At 33.4% G+C, this 23,664-nt stretch overlaps 1 protein-coding gene across 1 annotated transcript; it reads left to right on the forward strand.

The window, feature by feature from the left end:
* Positions 1–11: 11 nt before the first annotated feature.
* On the forward strand, positions 12–23,387 carry LOC132742862 (DNA excision repair protein ERCC-5 homolog). The gene is made up of 15 exons (XM_060731356.1): positions 12–77; positions 3,223–3,332; positions 5,996–6,171; positions 9,708–9,916; positions 10,315–10,384; positions 11,031–11,174; positions 11,817–13,089; positions 13,648–13,923; positions 14,411–14,634; positions 15,666–15,785; positions 17,166–17,353; positions 17,758–18,020; positions 18,578–18,692; positions 20,216–20,288; positions 20,737–23,387. The coding sequence occupies exons 2-15, from the start codon at positions 3,245–3,247 to the stop codon at positions 22,477–22,479; spliced, it is 4,962 nt and encodes a 1,653-aa protein (XP_060587339.1). The 5' UTR covers positions 12–77; positions 3,223–3,244; the 3' UTR covers positions 22,480–23,387.
* Positions 23,388–23,664: the final 277 nt, after the last annotated feature.

The raw sequence follows: 23,664 nt of genomic DNA on the forward strand, positions 1-23,664 counted from the left end.
GAATTAGTGTAAACGGTGTTGAGGTGGAAAAGTCCATTGCATTTTCGAAAAATGATTTCTCATCAATAATTATTGTGGTCTGTATTTGGTTGGTTACTTTGAAATATATGTAAACAAAAACAATTGTTTATATCATTTAATTACATATATCAGCACTGCTTTTACTGTCATATCGAAAATCCATCCTTTTTTCCTTTTGTCTTGACTATTCACTCAAAATCCAATTTTGTTTACTCCACCTACTGTAGTTAATAGATATATATGTGATAATTAAGGCTCCCACGTTTACAATTTTTTGTAAACGTTTACACGACTGCTAAGAACCGAAACGATACCGTTTAAACGGTGGTACCTCTATGTACCATACACACCATGTATTTGAGTCACCCAAATGATGTCTTTCTTTCTATTTTTTAATACTTGTACAAATAAAGAATGTGCCAAGGCTCATCAACCGATTGAGTCAGCACAGGCAATTTTTTGCAAATTGTAACCCCATTTTTTTACCAAAATGGTATATTATGTCACCAGCCCATTTTGCACCTTATAAAGGGGTAATGCTTGTGTGGAGGGTTGTAAACATCCATTTTCCCCGTTTGTTTACTTTTGGAATAAACCACTAGAATGATAAAATCCATGAATTACAGGTAGTCTCGATTACAGGCAATGATTAAGAAATTTTGTAAGACAATATGGTCATTTCGATTAAACAGTAAACAATATCGTAAACGTTTATGAATGAAAATCGAAATATTCTGTTTAAACGTGTAATCGTGGTGGGCCTTAGTGATAATGTGTCCTATATAGGTCTGTTCACTTAATAATTTGAGGGAAATTTTTAACATGGCTGGTTAGCTCAGTCCAGTTACGTAATGTTAATATGAAAAAGGCAAAGCCTCAAAGCGAGCTCGATTTTCTTTTACCGTAATAGTTTAAAATAATCGTTCATTTTTATTTTACATTTTCCGTTTTAAAATTGTCATTCGGTATTTTATACACTGCTTCCATTTATTCTCGTTTCCCTCTCTATTATTGGGTTCCTATATAGGTGCGCAGGACACCAGTCCTACGCTTCCGTTTTTCAATCAGAGTACATCGGCTTTTATCGTTATAGCTTGTAATTCGAAAAGTTTGCAATGTGTCAAATTCGGTACTACTTCGGACGAAAGTTTTCAAAACCATCAGTTAGCAGGTAACTCGCGTTACCATAAAAGCCGCTTTGCGAGCAGGCCCTTTGGGCCAGCTCGTCGAGCTCACTATAACATAAACAGATAAAAAAGGCAAAGCGTCAAAGCGAGCTTGATTTACTTTTACCGTGAAATAGTATAAAATAATCATTCATTTATGTTTTACATTTTCCATTTTAAAACTGTCATTGGATATTTTACACATTGCTTCAGTTTATTTTGGTTCCATGTCCTATTATGTTTCTTAGTTCCGATAAAAGTGCATAGGACACCAGTCTACGCATCCGTTTTCAATCAGAATTCCTCGGCTTTTATAGTTGCACTATTTTGACTGTGTTACAATATGTTGATTGTACTACAATCTGTTGACTTTATTACAATCTTTTGACTGTATTGCACTATATTGACTGTATTACAACAGGGCTTCCATTAAGTCCCAAAATTTGGAAGTCATAGACTGCAAATTGTCTAACATTAGAAGTCACATTATTAAGGTAAAGAAGGAAAAGCATTATATATTTTGGAAGTCACAAGCAAAATTGAGGAGTAAATAACTCCCAAACTTCCATTAATGGAAGCCCTGTTACAATATGTTGATTGTATTACAATATGTTGACTGTATTACAATCTGTTGACTGTATTGCAATATGTTGACTGTATTACAATCTGTTTACTTTATTGCAATATGTTGACTGTATTGCAATATATTGACTGTATTGCAATCTGCTGACTGTATTGCAATTTGTTGGCTGTATTGCAATCTGTTGACTGTATTGCAATATATTGACTGTATTGCAATCTGCTGACTGTATTGCAATTTGTTGGCTGTATTGCAATCTCTTGACTGTATTACAATATATTGACTGAATTGCACTATATTGGCTGTATTGCAATCTCTTGACTGTATTGCAATCTGTTGACTGTATTGCAATATGTTGACTGTATTGCAATCTGTTGACTGTATTACAATATGTTGACTGTATTACAATCTGTTGACTGTATTACAATATGTTGACTGTATTACAATATGTTGACTGTATTGCAATATGTTGACTGTATTACAATATGTTGACTGTATTACAATATGTTGACTGTATTACAATATGTTGACTGTATTACAATATGTTGACTGTATTGCAATATGTTGACTGTATTACAATCTGTTGACTGTATTACAATCTGTTGACTGTATTGCAATATGTTGACTGTATTGCAATCTGTTGACTGTATTGCAATATGTTGACTGTATTGCAATCTGTTGACTGTATTGCAATCTGTTGACTGTATTGCAATCTATTGACTGTATTGCAATTTGTTGACTGTATTGCAATCTGCTGACTGTATTACAATATGTTGGCTGTATTGCAATCTGTTTACTATTGCAATATGTTGACTGTATTGCAATATGTTGACTGTATTACAATATGTTGACTGTATTGCAATATGTTGACTGTATTGCAATTGACTGTTGACTGTATTGCAATCTATTGACTGTATTGCAATCTGTTGACTGTATAGCAATCTGTTTACTAATTGCAATCTGTTGATTGTAAAATTTGTATTGCAATCTGTTTACTTTTTCAATCTGTTGATTGTATTGCAATATGTTGACTGTATTACATCCATCATAGTAAAGGCCCATTATATCTCAGAATTGCTATCAATTGTATTTCTCAAAAACCTTTTATTTTTGGTATTTTGATATATAGTTTCCAAAATTATACTTATTTTCCATATACATGAACTATCTTTTCCTGCTTTTGTTCTTTTAGCATAGGTATACTTATAATGACTAAAGTATTTTGTATACTACTTTGTTTACATTTTGCTATCTTTATTGCACATTAAACACATTTTTGACATTTTTGAAAAATTAAAAAATATGAATTTCTGAGCCGCATAATGTTCCTTTAAATATAAACCTTAAAAATGAAAATGTATATAATGGATATACAATATTTTGATGGAATTGCTTTTACAAATGTTTGTCATGAATAGAATTCTCAGTGAGGTTAACTGTCTGATAATTTTACAGGTAAATATTAATCTTCATCAAGATGGGTGTGCATGGTTTGTGGCAATTGTTAAGTTCTACAGGTAAACCTGTACCTCTAGAATCTCTGGAAGGAAAAGTTCTCGCTGTTGGTAAGTGATAAATATATAAACACACTAAATAAATGTCTTAATATTTAAGGCGGCCTTCAGCTTTTATATTTTGATGGACAAACTAAGTATTTCAGTAACTTTATCTTCGAAAAGTGCATCATATTACTGTTTAGCCTTCTTCAACACAGTGTCCCGAGAGCTATTTATAACCTGACAGTGATGTTTGTTGCTAAAAATAGAAGATAGGGAAACATATCATCCGCTTTACTAATTTACATATAAAGAGTGGACCAGTAGATTAGTGGTAGGGGTTTTCTTATTGTTTATGTATTTTTCATTTTCCACCTTAATTCTTTTGATTTAATAATTATATGAAACAATTTATCTAAACTAACATATTTTGCCTTTACAAAAGCTGAAAACAATATTTTGCTTGCCAGAGGCTCGCATAATATGGTCTTATTCAGCTCGTTCAATAAATTATTAGTATTAAACTACACTCATTTAATATCCTCTATATATGTTTAAACTTCATACATTTCTCTTCATATGGGATACAATACACACAAGATTCTATCATCAAATCACCACAATAATAAAGAAAGTGACCTTTTTAGCTCACCTGTCACTTTGTGACAGGGTGAGCTTTTGTGATCGCTTTTCGTCCGGCGTCCGTCCGTCCGTCGTCCGTAAACTTTTACTTTAAATGACATCTCCTCATAAACCACTAAGCCAATTTCATCCAAACTTCACAGGAATGTTCCTTTGGTGGTCACCTTTAAAAATTGTTCAAAGAATTTAATTCCATGCAGAACTCTGGTTGCCATGGCAACCGAAAGAAAAAACTTTAAATATCTTCTTTTAAAAAAACCGTAAGAGCTAGAGCTTAGATATTTGGCATGAAACATCTTCTAGTGAGTGTCTACCAAGTTTGTTCAAATAAAAGCCCTGGGGTCAAAATTGGCTCCGCCCCGGGGGGTCATTGATTTTCCCTATATACATATAGTAAAAACTTAAAAAATCTTCTTTTAAAGAACCAAAAGAGCTACAGCTAAGATATTTAGCATGAAACATGTTCTAATGGGTGTCTACCAAGTTTGTTCAAATAAAAGCCCTGGGGTCAAAATTGGCCCCGCCCCTGGGGGTCATTGATTTTCCCTATATGCATATAGTAAAAACTTTAAAAATCTTCTTTTAAAGAACTCAAAGAGCTATGGCTAAGATATTTAGCATCAAACATGTTCTAATAGGTGTCTACCAAGTTTGTTCAAATAAAAGCCCTGGGGTCAAAATTGGCCCCACCCCAGGGGGGTCATTGATTTTCCCTATATGCATATAGCGAAAACTTAAAAAATCTTCTTTTAAAGAACCAAAAGAGCTAGAGCTAAGATTTTTAGCATGAAACATGTTGTAATAAGTGTCTACCAAGTTTGTTCAATAAAAGCCCTGGGGTCAAAATTGGCCCCGCCCCGGGGGGTCATTGATTTTCCCTATATGCATATAGTAAAAACTTAAGAAATCTTCTTTTAAAGAACTCAAAGAGCTAGAGTTTAGATATTTAGCATGAAACATGTTCTAATAAGTGTCTACCAAGTTTGTTCAAATAAAAGCCCTGGGGTCAAAATTGGCCCCACCCCGGGGGTCATTGATTTTCACTATATGCATATAGTAAAAACTTAAAAAATCTTCTTTTAAAGAACTCAAAGAGCTTTGGCTAAGATATTGAGCATCAAACATGTTCTAATAGGTGTCTACCAAGTTTGTTCAAATAAAAGCCCTGGGGTCAAAATTGGCCCCGCCCCGGGGGATCATTGATTTTCCCTATATGCATAAAGTAAAAACTTAAAAAATCTTCTTTTAAAGAAATCAAAGAGCTATGGCTAAGATATTTAGCATCAAACATGTTCTAATAGGTGTCTACCAAGTTTCTTCAACTAAAAGCTCTAGGGTCAAAATTGGCACAGCCCCGGGGGTCATTGATTTTCCTTATTTGTGTATAGCAAAAACTTAAAAAATCTTCTTAGAGTTAAGATATTAAGCATAAAACATCTTTTAGTGAGTGTCTCCAAAGTTTGTTCAAATAAAAGACCTGGGGTCAAAATTGGCCCCGCCCTGGGGGTCATTGATTTTCTTTATATGTGTATAGCAAAAACTTAAAAATCTTCTTTGAAAAAACCCAAATAGCTAGAGTTTAGATATTAAGCATGAAACATCTTCTAGTAAGTGTCTACAAAGTTTGTTCAAATAAAAGCCCTGGGGTCAAAACTGGCCCGGCCCCAGGGGTGTCATTGTTTTTAACTATATGTGTATAGTAAAAACTTTAAAAAAATCTTCTTTCAAAAAGCCCAATGAGCTAGAGCTTAGATGTTTAGCATGAAACATCTTCTTATGGGTGTCTACCGAGTTTGTGCAAATAAAAGCCCTTGGGTTAAATTGGCCCTGCAACGTTGGGTGGGGGGGCCTATATACAGGTGAGCGACCTCAGGGCCATCATGGCCCTCTTGTTACAAAAAAAAATTTGTAATTTAAAGTTTCAGTTTTGGAGATATACATATTTAAAATGCATGTCCTTACATTTAGATAACTTTATTAAATATTTTTTGATTATACATTATATTCTATTTTTGTAAAAAAAGATTTCACAAAGAATTAAGATAGTGAGATATGTCTAAGTTGGAAATATTGACCTTTTTCAATTTCAGATGTAAGTGTATGGCTACATCAGTTATCTAAGGGTATGCGAGACAGCTCGGGCAATCCTCTACCTAACGCACATCTCCATGGCTTGTTTACCAGGATTTGCAAGTTACTGTATTACAGAATTAAACCTGTGTTTGTGTTTGATGGAGGGGTTCCTATGCTGAAAAAGCAGACATTGGTTTGTATTAGAATTTTCTCAGTTTTTATCAGGCTTACATGGCCAAGTGGTTAAAAATGTTGATGGCCCATTATAACTAATGCTATCATTTTTATTTCTCACAAACTTTTTATTTTTGGTATCTTGTTACAGTTTAAATAAAATACGTAAACACATTTGCCAAACACATGAAATATCTTTTGCTTCTTTTGTTAACCAGGTTTTCCGAAGGAAAAAACTGGTTATTAGATTGAGGTATGTCGGCGGGCGGGCTGATGGGCGGACGGGCGGGCGGGCGTAAACAATTTCTTCTGTGTGCAACTCCTCCTACATTTCTCAACAGATTTTGACCAAACTTTCACAGAAGCTTTGTCATCAAGTGCCCTGGCGCATATTGTCGGGGTTTTGTGATTAGATAATATTTGACCTAATTATGGCCCTTTGTTTTTTTTCCTTATATAAAATATATAGTGAACAATTTCTTCTGTGCGCAACTCCTTCTACATTTCTCATCGGATTTTGACCAAACTTTCTCAGAAGCTTTGTCATCAAGTGCCATGACACATATTGCCAGGGTTTTGCAATTGGTATATATTTGACCTAATTATGGCCCTTTGTTTTTTTTTCCTTATATAGAATATATAGTGAGGCGGGCGTAAACAATTTCTTCTGTGCGCAACTCCTCCTACATTTCTCAACGGATTTTGACCAAACTTTCACAGAAGCTTTGTCATCAAGTGCCCTGGCGCATATTGTCGGGGTTTTGCGATTAGATAATATTTGACCTAATTATGGCCCTTTGTTTTTTTTCCTTATATAAAATATATAGTGAACAATTTCTTCTGTGGGCAACTCCTTCTACATTTCTCATCGGATTTTGACCAAACTTTCTCAGAAGCTTTGTCATCAAGTGCCATGACACATATTGCCAGGGTTTTGCAATTGGTATATATTTGACCTAATTATGGCCCTTTGTTTTTTTTCCTTATATAAAATATATAGTGAACAATTTCTTCTGTGCGCAACTCCTCCTACATTTCTCAACAGATTTTGACCAAACTTTCTCAGAAGCTTTGTCGTCATGTGCCCTGACACATATTGCCAGGGTTTTGCAATTGGTATATATTTGACCTAATTATGGCCCTTTGTTTTTTTTCCTTATATAGAATATATAGTGAACAATTTCTTCTGTGCGCAACTCCTCCTACATTTCTCAACGGATTTTGACCAAACTTTCTTAGAAGCTTTGTTATCAAGTGCCTGGCACATATTGTTGGGGTTTTGTGATTGGATAATATTTGACCTAATTATGGCCCTTTGTATATTTTTTCCTTATACAGAATATATAGAGAACAATTTCTTCTGTGCGCAACTCCTCCTACATTTCTCAACGGATTTTGACCAAACTTTCACAGAAGCTTTGTCATCAAGTGCCCTGGCGCATATTGTCGGGGTTTTGGGATTGGATAATATTTGACCTAATTATGGCCCTTTGTTTTTTTTCCTTATATAAAATATATAGTGAACAATTTCTTCTGTGCGCAACTCCTCCTACATTTCTCATCGGATTTTGACCAAACTTTCTCAGAAGCTTTGTCATCAAGTGCCATGACACATATTGCCAGGGTTTTGCAATTGGTATATATTTGACCTAATTATGGCCCTTTGTTTTTTTTCCTTATATAGAATATATAGTGAACAATTTCTTCTGTGCGCAACTCCTCCTACATTTCACAACGGATTTTGACCAAACTTCCTCAGAAGCTTTGTCACCAAGTGCCCTGACACATATTGCCAGGGTTTTGCAATTGGTATATATTTGACCTAATTATGGCCCTTTGTTTTTTTTCCTTATATAGAATATATAGTGAACAATTTCTTCTGTGGGCAACTCCTCCTACATTTCTCAACGGATTTTGACCAAACTTTCTTAGAAGCTTTGTTATCAAGTGCCTGGCACATATTGTCGGGGTTTTGTGATTGGATAATATTTGACCTAATTATGGCCCTTTGTACATATTTTCCTTATACAGAATATATAGAGAACAATTTCTTCTGTGCTCAACTCCTCTTACATTTCTCAACGGATTTTGACCAAACTTTCTTAGAAGCTTTGTTATCAAGTGCCTGGCACATATTGTCGGGGTTTTGTGTTTGGATAATATTTGACCAAATTATGGCCCTTTGTATATTTTTTCCTTATACAGAATATTATAGTGAACAATTTCTACAGTGCGCAACTTCTACATTTCTCAATGGATTTTGACCAAACTTTCACAGAAACTTTGTCATCAAGTGCCCTGGTGCTCACTAAATTCCCATGTTTCTTCCAAGACATCATTCAAGTTTTTTTTTTTTAATTGTGAACATACTTTTCTTGATATCGCACAAAACACCACTAATATTGTTGACAAAAGAAAATGACAAGAGACGCAAAAATGCAAAAATTAAGCAAAAATAAAGTACTGTTTACCTTTCTAAAACATTTGGGAAAAAAAGGCGAATAGACAACATAAAATTTCTCAATCATTTTTGTTTGAGGAATACTAAAAAAGCCATAATTCCTCCTAAAAGTTCAATTAAAAACAAATGCCCCTTCATGACAAAGCATCTGTGAAATATTTTGCTGAAAACCTGGTTGCATCGCATTGCGATGTTTCTTGTTATTATAGTGAATCAGTATTTTGTATGGAAGTCAAAATACTACTTTGTTTACATTTTGCTACTTTTACTACACATTACTGAATGTTCAGCACTACTTTCTTCAGCTGTTAAACATCTAACATGTTCTTAAACCATTATTAAACACATGTTTGACATTTCTAAAAAATTTAAACAATATGAATTTCTGAGGCATGATTTGGCTTTAAAAATAAAGAAAAAAAAGAACACCTTAAAGATGAAATTTAGTGTTACGTTTTTTATTTACTAACATAAATGTTAACTTGGCTTAATGGTGATTTCAGAAAAGAAAGGCTGAGTGCAATTTATGTCTATCACATCATGCAATTTTCTTTCAAAACTTACCAAACACCACACATTCTTTGTTTTCAGTTAAAACTTTTAATAAATATCGGTACTTTTAGTATGAAAGAAATAATCCTGTTACGGAGATAATATTGAAGTGTTTGGGTATTTTCTCCTGTAATACCTTCATAAGTAAGGTACTAGTAGTTAAAGGAACTCCACTGAGGTTTTTTGACATGATGGGACTGATAAGTGTACCATTTGATGTAGGTTTAGACCACTAATCTATGTGCAAAATTTCAGATCATTCACGCACTTTGTTTTTCCAGAATTATTATTCAAATTTTAAAAAAAATGACCCAAAATTAAAAGCGTTTAAATGCTTTTCTCTCAAATAGGACTAAGAAAAGCATAAAAATACAATTTTCAATTTATTTCTAAGTATATTCCTAACTATCTCTGCATATATTTCTGTTTAAAGTGCCCCAGCTCATTTATGTAAGAAATTCAAATGTTATGTTTTTAGGCTTTTAAACCTCAGTGGAGTCCCTTTAAATTGGTACTTAAATTGTATTTTTATGACATTCTAGGCTTCCAGACGAAACAAAAGGGAAGATGCTGAAAAAACAAGCTCCTTAATGCAACAGAAGATTCTTACCAATCTGATTCGTAGTCAGGCTCTCAAAGAAGCTTGTGGCCTGGATAAACTACCAAATTTACCTCCACCACCAAAGAGCTCTGCAAAGGGAAATAAAGATGTGCTGTACCAGTTACCTCCTGTACCAGACACTTCTGTACCGTACGTATATTTATAATCATGACTAATGTATAAACTAATGACATGGTAAATTTATGAATCTAAAATCTCATTAATTGTTTTTAAAATTGAAATGTTGTGCAGTGTTACTGCTTTAGAGAGTCTATATATTATGTGACAGATTTATGTCTGTTCACCATGTTGCAGGTCCATGTCTACTTTTCATGTTACAGTAAATAATTATTATGTTACATCATGTTACAGTAAAGGTCTATCATGTTACAGGTATATGTTTATTTATCATGTTGCAAGGATATTTTTATCATGTAACAGGTATATGTTTATCATGTAACAGGTATATGTTTATCATGTTACAGTAAATGTTTATCATGTTACAGTAAATGTTTATCATGTTACTGTCAATGTCTATCATGTTACAGGTATATGTCTCAAAGAAGTGAAGAGGATAAGACTTATATTCAAAGAAGAGAACTGCAAGAAATGGTGGAGGTAAAATTATTTATCAAAAACTCAGACTGTACTTCATAGGTGAATTCTAGTACTATGATCATAACCAACCAAAACATCTTTATCAGTCCAAAATAGATAACCTAATAAAAATGTAAAGAAGATAAATACATTCCCAGAATTTGGTAACTCTGACTTAATCAGGAAGATTTGTAAAGTAGATTTCGTATTTAAACCAAGTGTTGTTGCATGAAACATTTAAGTTGATCTTATTTGTTATTGTTAACATCCAAGTAAAATTGCAGTTTTCATGAAAATATGCATAAAATGTAATGTTCTGACAATAGTACATGAATGTAAAAGATAGAAATTGATGACAATGATGAAAAACAAAAGTTAATACTTAAATAAAATGTTGTCATATGGACACTGTCTGTAATATTTTATTTCGCTTTCAGTTTTGTTAGATTTTTCTGGTCCTTCAGGATCATTGATTCCAGTACATTTAAGTGTTGAAAATCAAATACCACTCAAGCCAGTGCTAGGGCACTTGAGGGATGGTACACCTTTTCATTATCCCTCATGTACAGACTCAATCAAACCGAGTCTGCAATTTTCATGTAATTTTGTTCGGATTATAGCTTTTGAGGGGAACACATTTTATCCAGATTTTGTTTTTATATTACAGGACCAGTATGAAGACATCAGCAAGATTGATGTAGAGTCTGAGGATTTTAAAGCTCTGCCACCTGATGTACAGCATGAAATCATGACAGATATGAGGTTACGCAAGAAAAATTACAACCTGTCAAAAATTGTTGATTTACCTGATGTAAGTATATTACATATTTGAATTACATTTCCAGATAACAAAAGATGCTACAGCACAATCATTGAAAACTTATGCATTAGCACATGCTGAAATCATTTAAAAGTTTCTATCACATCAATTTTAGGAGTATAATTGTATGAGTAATATTAACTTTTTGCCAAACTTAAAGATAATTGAAATAGATTTTCTTACTTAACTTAAAACCTTAACCATCTGGAACAAAAAGGATTTGCATTTGCCACCAAATTATAGTATGAGCATCCTGCACATACATGCAGTCTGACCAGGCTATATACTGGTTGAAGCTCAACATTTTGTATTTTGAAATTGAAATCTATTTAACTTTGATAGGACTGACTGGGCTTATCCCTTTCACAAATTCAGCAGTTTAAGGTTAAACCCATTTTAGTTTTTGCTGCAACATTGATTAGCCTATGTCACCATATAGAGTCAGGCTTCCTTGCACATTTGTGCAGTTTAACCAAATAGTTTACTAGTCTCGTGACTACTTTTTGATGCTAAAATCCCACCCCTAAATAAAGCCAAAATTTTACTTTTCCAAATGAAAATCAATACATATCTGTTACACATAAACACTTTGGTAAGAGTTAATCAGTACTGAAGATGTGGTTTATTTCCTAGGATTCTAAAGATTTCTCCAAATACCAAATGGCGAAGCTTCTAAAGCACAATAAAGTTAACACCAGACTGGAAGAAGTCCGTAAAGAAATGAACACTAGACAGACACGTTCTTTGACAAAAAACTTCAAAGGAAGGTTTCAGGATTCTGATGACATTTATTCTCAAAGAGTTGTGTCCGAGGACTCAGCTCACTATATCCTTGCCAAAAGAAACTTGTCACAAAAGAAAGAAGACAAGAGTAGAAAAATGATGGAGGTGGAGGCGGAAACTGTTACTGATAAGCTTGAAGTGATAGCAGAAGTTGATGAGTTAATTGTAGATTCTGATGATGATAGTGCTGGTGAGGTAGACATATTAGAGGAGAGTCGACTTATATTTGAGGAGTTAAGTGGTAAAACTGATGAACCCGATAGTAACACTGAAAACAAAAGAAACATTAGTGGTAAAACTAATGAACCTAATGATAACATTGAAGACACAAGAAACAAAACTATGAAGCATGTGGGAGTAAATAGGATTGAAAAACAAGAAAAGGATAAACCTAGATTCCGTGCAGTAATTGAAGTGGAGTCTGATTCTGGTACAGACACTAGTGATGATAGTGTTAAGGTTGTTGGTGATGAAACAGTTGTTTTAGATGACTCTAATGTTGATCCTGAACTGCAGTTTGCCATCGAGCTCTCACTGCAGGAACAAAGACATACAAATGTAAGTAAAGTTAAGAAGTTAAGAGTTCAAGATACTGAACTTTATAAAAAGACTGAAAATGTTGATGCAGTAAGTACTAAGAATAAACATTCAAACAGATCCGGAATTCCTGTTGTAACTGCTGGGAGACAAACTCGACAAAGATCAACTGAAAAAAGACAACAAGGAATCATTGAAGCTGAGAAGTCAACAAAACATCAGAATAAACAAAGTAAAGTTGAAAATTTGATTGGAAGCAGTGTTGCAGATAGTGATGATATAAACAAAGAAGGTAGAATGTGTTCTAGTGAAAGTAATGGAAGGGGTTTTAATGATTCTAAAAAGGAAAATAAAGTTAATGAAAGGAACAATGGTAAAAGTTCTGTTGATGAACAGAGTAACAAGGAGACATATACAAGCAGAAGAACAGTCACCATAGAGAAGAAGTCTGGGATATTGAAGCGGAATATTTCCTGTCTCTCCAATGAATCAGATGGAAGTGGTGAAGAGCCTAATAAAGTAAGGAAGATAGATTTATCTGATGTTGACACTGATGCTGATGTCTCGGAGTCTTCTGAGTCTGATGGTATGTTAGATTAGTACACATCTTTTGATGTTAACAAATTCAACACCATTTCATAGTTAAATCAAAAGTATATTTCTATTTAAGTTAGGGCTGGCCTAAAAGGGTGTAGACTGTAGCTTACATAGTTAAATGTATATTGCTATTTAAGCTATTGGTAAGGGGTGTGGACTGTAGGTTACATCTACTACTGTCAACCGCTAACAGATTCAATCAAATGTAACCGGGAACGTTTGCAACTTTCCCATGGTGGGCTTTCTTTAAAATTTCTATTTTATCTATCTTAAAACTAGTTGGCTCATTTTCCTGCAATTGATCAGATTTTAACATTAATTTCCTGGCTTTTTTTCTGTCATTGCTAAATAGAAACTATTAAAATATTAATATGATACCTGCCATAAAACTAGGTACATAACAGCTCTGCCTGTATATAAAACATTTTCATCTCTTACACATAATATATGTATTTCATTGAATTGGCTGCTTATAGTTTCCCTTTTAAAATATAGTATTTATCAACATGTCTGTCTGTATAAATTGTATAAACTATTGTTTTTACAGGAGATTTTATTGAAGTGAAGGTTGACTTAACTAAAGTAAGAGAAGACAACTTGTTTCCAGCCAGTATGTTTGAAGCAGTGGAGGTAATTGAACCTGAATCCATGGACAGTAAAGACAATATTATTCAAATTAATGACAGTGCAGCTGAAGATAATGACTTAGCTGTTGTAGAGAAGGAAAAGGGATCAACAATTGGTGAAGTCAATGATAAGATAAATGACCAGATTACAGTAGTAGACAGTGACACTGGAGATATGGAGAATGAAACTGACAATGGTAAATGTAATCTGAAGCCTTTATTTGCTTAATTTGTATAATGATTTTGCCAATCTTTGATCTTAGAACTGTCTATTCAAAGTTTAAGGGATTTCAGTAGCTATATTCAAACTTAGAGAAAATACGAAAAGAAAAAAGAAATGATTTAAGTGCTTTGTAACTTACCAAATTTGATAAAAAAAAATCATTTTATTAGCGTTTCTGTTTCAAAAGTCTTGCTTATCTTGATATTGTACTTTTGTAAGACAATGGGCATGATTCTGAAAGCTATATTTTTGGAGTAATGCCCCATTTTATCTTAAAAATTTTTGTCAAAAGCAGTTATTTTAACAGACAAGCATTAACACCCTTATGATCTGCTCTTGTTGTTTTGTACAAGTAAGTCAATTTACATCAAAATAATATAACATTAATATTGAAGAAAATAAAATGTTACTGGGGGTTTTTTTTCTCCTAGAAAATATGAACTTTTTTCATTTGATCTCAGATGAGTCTAAAAATAGAACTGAAATCAATGTGGATGAGAACCTTGAAGTAAGATCAACAGGAAGTGATGTCATGAAAGCAGATGATGATGTCACCATGGTTTCTGAAGCAGACGACATATCTCTAGATTCAACAGAAGTGCCTTTAAGCATGAAAGATGTCAAAGAACGACCATCAAGCCCTTTGGTACCCAACCTAGTGAGGCAGTTTGAAAGTTTGAATGAAGTAAGTTTCAAAAAATCATTGTGATTTGCTTATTTTTTTTTAAATTTGTTAAAGGCACATTCTGCCTCAGAAAGAAAGAAATCTTTACTTCTTTAGAAAGGGCAAACATGAATTTTATAATGTTTAAATAATGGTTTTAGAGAATGTTAGATGCTTGTTACCCAGGGAAAGTAGCAATAAATGTTAAATAGTTTGTCATGAAGGTAGTAAAATGTAAACAAAGTAGTATTTTGACTTCCATGTAAAATACTTATTCATATTTATAACAGTACTTAATGTCAAAAGCAGCAGATGAAATGTATGGTTCTGCCAATTGGCCAATGAGTAACTTTTTAGATACTATAAAAGTACACCAAAATAAACAAACTAAATTAAAGCATTTCTGTGGCATGATAGGCCTTTAACCCATAATTTGCTGATTTTCTTAAATAGACTTGCACTGCTATATTTTTAACTGTTCATTATCAATTTGAAATCAAAATGAAAAATAAGAAGTTTGTAAGCCAACTGTATAGAGAGATTGCACAGAATGGCAGACTGGCCTGGCTGTATACTGGTGACAAAAGTTAATTACTTTCAGTTCCAGTAAAGCCCTTTGTGGCCTGGGGGGATACCTTTAAGGATTGAGGAAGCAGCTGTTTATCCTTGCGTGATCGTTAAGAGTCTATACATCTCTTACCTCCAGCAGGTGAGGTGGTTTTGACCCCTGGTGTTGCTTTAAGTTTGTAACACCTGAGGTTAGCCAGAATCATCTTTCCACTTTCCACTCAGCGTCATATGACCTAAATTGTTTTGGTGTGCTGTAAAACCAACCAAAACAAAGTTCCAGTTTAGTTAGAGTTATGAGTCCAACTTTTTAAGATGTTTTTAAGATAAGATCCCTTTGAGCTCAGACATTAAATATGAAAGTTATTGATTCATAAAAAATTAGAATTGAAAATGTACTACTCCAATGAAGTTTCAAAAATTACTTTTTTTAACAATTTCATCAAAATCAAAAACCTTTTTGAATATTTATTTAAATTTTACAGCAAAGTGTTCGAGGAATGAGGGAGAATTTAGCATCAGAGAACAGACAGTTAAGATTAGAGCAAGGGAGACAAGAGAGGCTTGCAGTGTCCATTACTGATCAGATGCATTCAGAAGCTCAGGTTATTTTCAAATTAAGATAAGCCAATTAAAAATTGTTTAAAGTTTTTCAATACAATTGGAACATTAAATAAATACAATAGCATCTCTATTTTAACACATACAATCATGTATTAAGAATTTTACAATAGCTGTTATTTATTGTAATTTTTTATTAAATAAATGTAGATACTGCTTCTTAGAGCAGCTTAATACAATTTTCATACTTGTGAAATAACAACAAATATTTTAACTAGACTTTTCAAAGAATACAGAGAGCTATTGTACTCACCCGTCGTCATCTCACTACAAATATATTTTGAAATAAAAAGAAATACATGTTTGTGTTTTTGTGTCGCCTCTACGGAGTAGTGGCGACATACATGTATAGGGATCACTTCTACGTTGTCTGTCTGTCCGTCCGTCCGTCCGTCTGTCTGGCGGTCCGTCCGTCACAAAACTTGTCCGGACTACCCCTCATAAACTACTGGTGCAATTTCATCCAAACTTTACAGGAATGATCAGTACCAAGTCTAGTTGTGCATATTGTCAGCATTTTCCGGTTCAATGATTTTTGTCAGAGTTATGGCCCTTTAATAATTTTTAATTTTAAAGTTTGTCCGGACTACTTCTCTTATACCACTAATGCAATTTCAATGAAACTTTACAGGATTGATCTGTAGCTCAAGTCCTTGCGCATATTGCACGGGTTTTCCGGTTGAATGATTTTTGGCCGAGTTATGGCCCTTTGATAAAAAGGTGTTTTTTTCTGTGTGTTGCCAGATATACAAAAGCTTGTCCGGACTACTCCTCATAAACTACTGGTGCAATTTCATCCAAACTTTACAGGAATGATCCGTACCAAGTCTAGTTGTGCATATTGTCAGCATTTTCCGGTTCAATGATTTTTGTCAGAGTTATGGCCCTTTAATAATTTTTATTTTTAAAGTTTGTCCGGACTACTTCTCTTATACCACTGATGCAATTTCAATGAAACTTTACAGGATTGATCTGTAGCTCAAGTTCTTGCGCATATTGCACGGGTTTTCGGGTTGAATGATTTTTGGCCGAGTTATGGCCCTTTGATAAAAAGGTGTTTTTTTCTGTGTGTTGCCAGATACGCCAAAAGCTTGTCCGGACTACTCCTCATAAACTACTGGTGCAATTTTATCAAAATTTTACAGGAATGATCAGTACCAAGTCTAGTTGTGCACTGTCTGTCTGTCTGTCCGTCTGTCACAAAATTTGACCCAACATGAAATTGGCCATCATGAGGCGACACATGTGATTACTGATCGCTCTTGTTTCCTCAAATAAATCAGTTTCTTTAAAAAAAAGTGAGTGAATGCCCTAGGAAGATAAAACTATTTTAGACCTTATAATAATTTGATTTATTGTAACAGGAATTACTTCAGCTGTTTGGTATCCCATATATTGTGAGCCCAACAGAAGCTGAGGCCCAGTGTGCTCAATTAGAGCTTATAAAGCTTACTAACGGAACTATAACAGACGACAGTGATATTTGGCTTTTTGGCGGGAAATGTGTTTTCAAGAATTTCTTCAATCAGCAGAAACATGTAGAATGCTTCAAGTGAGTATGATTTATTTTGTAGTATATTAAAGTGATATTGATGGTCAAGGTCATTTAAAAGGTCAAGGTCAACACTTTGCGAAGTATAGGTATAATATTGACATGGAAGAAAACTGTACAATTTTTAAAGATATTCATTTTTACTACATGTATAAATTATATTGTATTATAAAATGTATATATTGTATTATAAAATTTCTATCTACCTATTTAACTAACCTTTGCGAGGAAAGCTTGCCCTTGGTTACCTAGTTGTGTTTGTTGACCAGAGTTCTATTAAAGATAAGTTCAATACAAAAATCCTCAGGGAAATGGTTTGAAAATGACACATAATTTACATCCATGCATAAAAATTTTTCTTATGATTGACTGCAGGAATTTTTTTTATCAATTTATATCTGCAGAGATGTGACTATTAGCTCACAGCTAGGATTGACCCGTGAAAGTCTTATAAACATAGCCATGTTGTGTGGTAGTGACTACACGGAGGGAATACGAGGGGTCGGGCCAGTCACTGCCATGGAAATCCTCGCTAAATTTCAAGGAAAGGGGCTGGAAAGTCTTCAGAAATTGAAATCATGGTGGGAAGATGCACAGAAAGATGTTAGGATCTCAGTGACGACCTCAAAACTTCTGACAAAACTCAGGGAATTGGATATAAGTGAAGGTATGCCTGAAAATGGTTGTGTGGGAAGCGGTGGCTTAGTGGTTAAGGTATCTGTCTCTCAACTTAGGTATTATATGTTTGAGCACTTCTAGGATGACAGCCCTGTTCCTTCATATAACACAACAAGTCTTGGGTAGCACCAGGAAGCGTAATAGTCAAGAATGATTTAGATAAGTTTCAAACTTTCATCATTATCAAACTGAAAATGAATATGTTTAAACTAAAAAGCTAATTTCTCATCTAAAATGTCAATTTGACAAAGTTACCAGAGATACTATTGACAATGTATTTATTTAATGTTTTAACATTCAAAGTGAAATAAAGATACTCAAAAAAATGTAGTTGAAATTAAAAGATATTATCCAAGATCTAAAAGATTGCTATTGGATTATCATGGGCTTTGATATTAGGCCAATACATTTTATATGCATACATGCAGAACATTTAGCGTCATATAACTTCTTATAGTTTGACAGATAAATGAAGAAAGGAGTTTTGAAACTGCAAACATATTTGTGATTTTTCAAAGATGTAAATTTTTTTTAATGTAATTTCAGGATTTCCCAACACACAAGTGGTAGAGGCATATTTATCTCCTGTTGTTGATGATTCCACAGAGAAGTTCACTTGGTCGTTACCAAACCTAGAGCAACTAAGACAATATCCTTTATAGTTATGGTAATGATAAATTAAAATAACAAAAGATGATTTAAAAAAAATGCATAAATATTAACAATCTGTGTGATGCTTTACAAATTATGTCAGTATTTATAATTGTATGTGAAGTGTAAGTTCTAAACTGAAGTGTAGGTTCTATACTGAATTTATTGAAAGAGTTGAATTAAATGATATTATGCTAACCAAAGGCTAGCATAATATAATTTTATTCAACTCGTTCAATAAATTCAGTATTAAACCTACATTCATTCATTATCCCAGGGTTTCCATTAATGGAATTTGGGAGTCATTTACTCCTTGATCTTAGCTTGTGACCTACAAAATATAATGCTTTCCTTTCTTTACCTATATGATGTGACTTCTAATGTCAGACATTTTGCAGTCTCTGACTTCCAAATTTTGACACTTAATATCCTCTATATCTTTAAAAATGTACTTAATCAGTACACTGGACAGGCATACTGCTTAATAATTAAAAGAATTTGTACACTGGACAGGCATACTGCTTAATAATTAAAAGAATTTGTACACTGGACAGGCATACTGCTTAATAATTAAAAGAATTTGTACACTAGACAGGCATACTGCTTAATAATTAAAAGAATTTGTACACTAGACAGGCATACTGCTTAATAATTAAAAGAATTTGTACACTGGACAGGCATACTGCTTAATAATTAAAAGAATTTGTACACTGGTCAGGCATACTGCTTAATAATTAAAAGAATTTGTACACTGGTCAGGCATACTGCTTAATAATTAAAAGAATTTGTACACTGGTCAGGCATACTGCTTAATAATTAAAAGAATTTGTACACTGGACAGGCATACTGCTTAATAATTAAAAGAATTTGTACACTGGACAGGCATACTGCTTAATAATTAAAAGAATTTGTACACTGGACAGGCATACTGCTTAATAATTAAAAGAATTTGTACAATTTGTACACTGGTTCAGGCATACTGCTTAATAATTAAAAGAATTTGTACACTGGTCAGGTATACTGCTTAATAATTAAAAGAATTTGTACATTGGTCAGGCATACTGCTTAATAATTAAAAGAATTTGTACACTGGTCAGGCATACTGCTTAATAATTAAAAGAATTTGTACACTAGACAGGCATACTGCTTAATAATTAAAAGAATTTGTACACTGGACAGGCATACTGCTTAATAATTGAAAGAATTTGTACACTGGTCAGGCATACTGCTTAATAATTAAAAGAATTTGTACACTGGACAGGCATACTGCTTAATAATTAAAAGAATTTGTACACTGGACAGGCATACTGCTTAATAATTAAAAGAATTTGTACACTGGACAGGCATACTGCTTAATAATTAAAAGAATTTGTACACTGGACAGGCATACTGCTTAATAATTAAAAGAATTTGTACACTGGACAGGCATACTACTTAAGAATTAAAAGATATTGAAATGAACAATAGAAATTGTATAATTACATTACATACAAGCAATATTTCCTTGACTTACTTGCGTACATTTGCTGGAAGCAAGCTGAAATGGAACCGTGAAAAGACAGATGAAGTTCTATTACCTGTAATAAAAAGATTGAGTGAAAAACAGGTAAATTTTTTAATTAAAATTTTTGAAAGGTGTTGGTACTTAAGGAACATGACCCTACCCCTAGAATTGAAATTTTTACAAAGGTTTGGACAAATTGGGTTTCACTCATAAGCACATATTACAAATTGGAATGCAAGATAACAATTTTCTATGACACAGAGCATTTAAATGTGACAAAATGACAATAGTTTTAATTATTCTATTTTTTGTTCCTTGAAGTTGGAGTTTTCTCGTTGAAATGGTGCTTAAAAACATACCTTTTGGCATTGGGAACATGACCCAATGGGCCAAGAAAAAACCTTGTCCTATTGGAGTTCTATAGATGGATATTGTAGCTTAATAACTAAGGGTATATCTGTAATATCTGTAAATATGCCCATGTTTTAAACATTACACTGTTAAATGTTTCTATACTGTCACAGTATTAATTTTCCCCCTTTTTTCACAGTCACAGAGAAGTATAAGTGCATTTTTTCAACCAGAAGTTTACATGAACCCTGCTCCTGTAAAGAGCAAGAGACTGCAAAAAGTGGTTAATAAATTTGTCAATCCCTCCGAGGAACAAGGAGATTCTGATAATGAGCAAGACAAGAAAAAGACTAGGTCAAAAGGTCAAGGTGAAGGTAAAAAGTCAAGGTCAAAAGGTCAGTCAGGTGAAAATGAGACAGTAGATCCTGAAGGAATGCCTGAATCAGCAGGTGTAGGAAAAGAACCTGTAAAGGGAAGAGGTAAAGCTTCAAATAAGAAAACAAAAGAGGCTAGTCAGTCAAAAGACAAAAGTGCAGAACAAGAAAAAAGTAAACCAGATTCTGAGTTCGTGAGTGATAAAGAAATTGATAGAAAAGGTAAAGTTGCATGTAATGCAGAACCAGACCTAGAAACAAAGGTACGTGGTAAACCTGCCCGTGGGAGAGGTAAGGGTCGAGGAAGAGGCAGAGGTCAAGGGCAAAGTTTGAGGTCAGGGAATACAAAGATTGAGAAAGGGAAGATTATTTCATCAGATAGTGACAGTGTTGATTCAGAAAGTGACTCTTCAACATCATCTTCAGATGATGATTACGATGACAGTAGTGATCATGATTCTAATGATGATGAAAAAAATGTTGTGCAAACTGGTTTAAACATAGATGAAATATTAAACCTTAAGATGGGGTGCACCTTTGATGAAATGAAAAGAGTTAAGAAGTATAAACAAAAAGGAAAGGTGGTTGAAAATGTAATGAATGTGAATGAAATCTTGCATCTTGAAAGTGGAGCGGATGGAGAAAGTAAAGAAGTTGATGAATGTTTAGTTAAGGAAGAGGAGGAGGAAGATGTAACTGAAAATGTTGATGGTGATAAAGTTGATACTGAAAAAATTGATGAAGAGAAATTTAAAAATGAAGGAGGTTTTATCAGGGAGGATGACTTTGAAATGGAAGAATGTCCTGAATTAGAATCTGAAGATTTTATGATGCATCTTAAGACTTTAGAGGATAAATGTGCAATTGATAATGAGTCTGCAAAGATTCAAGATAAACCAAAAGATTTACAGAAAAATGTTCCTGAAGAAAGTGAAAAGAAAAAGAAGAAATCAAAAATGGTGGAAAACACTACTGCCACTGAAGACTCTTGTAAAATTGAAACTAAAAGAACTAGGTCAAGCCGAACAAATAGCAAGAGGGATAAATCTAAAGTTTTGCAATCTGTTACTCAGGAAGACGCTGAGCCTGTAGAAGATGAAGATGATAACATAAAGGACGATGGTAAATTTGGTGGTTCTGTTGAGTCTGAAGTATTGAACACATCTGATAAAATAAATGTTCGAGTTGAAGACAAAACATCTATAGAGTCTGTGAAAATAGAGGTTTCAGAAATAGATGAGACTAATGTAGAAACTGCTAGTTGGAAAAGTGGGAAGAATGAAACAGAGACAACAGTAAAACCAATAAAGCCTGTAAAAACTGAAACCAAATCAAAAAAGGCAAAACCTGACAGTATTTATAAAACTGACCCAATTAAACCTGTAGTTACTGGGTTACCTTGGGCAGAAAAGAGGAGAGGGCAGAGGAGGGGACAAAGTGCGAGGGGTCAGGGGAAATTGAGACTTCATACTATAGCTCCAGTGGAGACAGTTAAGAAGAAATCAAAACCAGCTGAAAAGAAGAGATTTGATTGTGTAAATTTATCAGAGAGTGATTCAGATGATTAAAAAAGAATATTTGTGCATGTTTTAGGTTAATATACCTCACTTTATAGTTAATACTTTATGATGTTTTTGTTAAGATGTTGTTATTGAAATATTAAGATAAATGAATTTTAAACCGCCTCCGTGGTCGAGAGGTTAGAGTCGATGACTTCTAATCCAGTTACCTCTCTGGCGTGGGTTCGATCCCAGGGAGATGCTTTGGTAGTTTAGGGCAGAGGAAGGTAGTCTAGTACTGGTGAAACTCTCCAGGAACGATGGTTAGGAAACTACCCGCCTATATGACTGAAATACTGTTGAGAAAAGGCGTAAAATGAAACAAGCAAACAAACAAATGAATTTTAATTGAAAATTGATTAATTTACTTGATTGATTTATACATTTATGTTTTTCCTTTCGAAATAAGTAAAAATTTATTTGTTTCTGAATAACTGGGATGTTATAAACTAAAACTGGAACTTTGATAATTGTATTTTGGTATTTAAGTAATTGTTCTGAAATGAAACATGATATCATTAAATGAACATATTTTATAAGTCTTAATAACTGTTGCTATTTGTTACACATATCATGCTGGTGCTATATTTATATTTCTGTCCACTTACAAGTTGTTATAAAATCTTAAAGGAGCTCCACTGGGGTCCAAATTGCCTAAAAACAAAAGTTTGGAATTCTTCCATAGATTAAGTGACACACTTTAAAGGAAAATTCTGCAAAAGATAATAAAGGAATAAACTCAAAGAATAAACTCAGACTAATAAATTGAAAATCGATTGTGGCTGAATTTTTAGCCTACTTTGAGTGAAAAGCATTGCAAGACTTTTGCATTTGTTGGTCATTTTGTACAATAAAAATACGTATTCTGGAAAAATGGAGTTAGGGAATGAACTGAAATTTTTCACACAAGTTATTAGTGCAGATATAGTTTACATCAAATGGTATGCAAGTCTTGAAAAAAATTTTGTCAAGTGTTTTCAAATTAAAAAACAGCAGTGGAGTCCTTTTAATCAATCAATCTAACTTGTTAGAATTTGTATACCATGTCTTGTATTCAATTAATTTATTTATAATGAGCTTTTATCTGTGATATAAATTTCATTGCACATTGTGTGTATTTTACACTCATCTGTTTTCTGTTGTGAATACAGAATCTCTAATTATTTATTCTATATTTAGTGCCTATATGTATGA

Source organism: Ruditapes philippinarum, unplaced genomic scaffold, assembly GCF_026571515.1.
Source record: "Ruditapes philippinarum isolate M1 unplaced genomic scaffold, ASM2657151v2 ctg1334_1_1_1_1, whole genome shotgun sequence".
In the NCBI taxonomy this organism is placed as follows: Eukaryota; Metazoa; Mollusca; class Bivalvia; order Venerida; family Veneridae; genus Ruditapes; species Ruditapes philippinarum.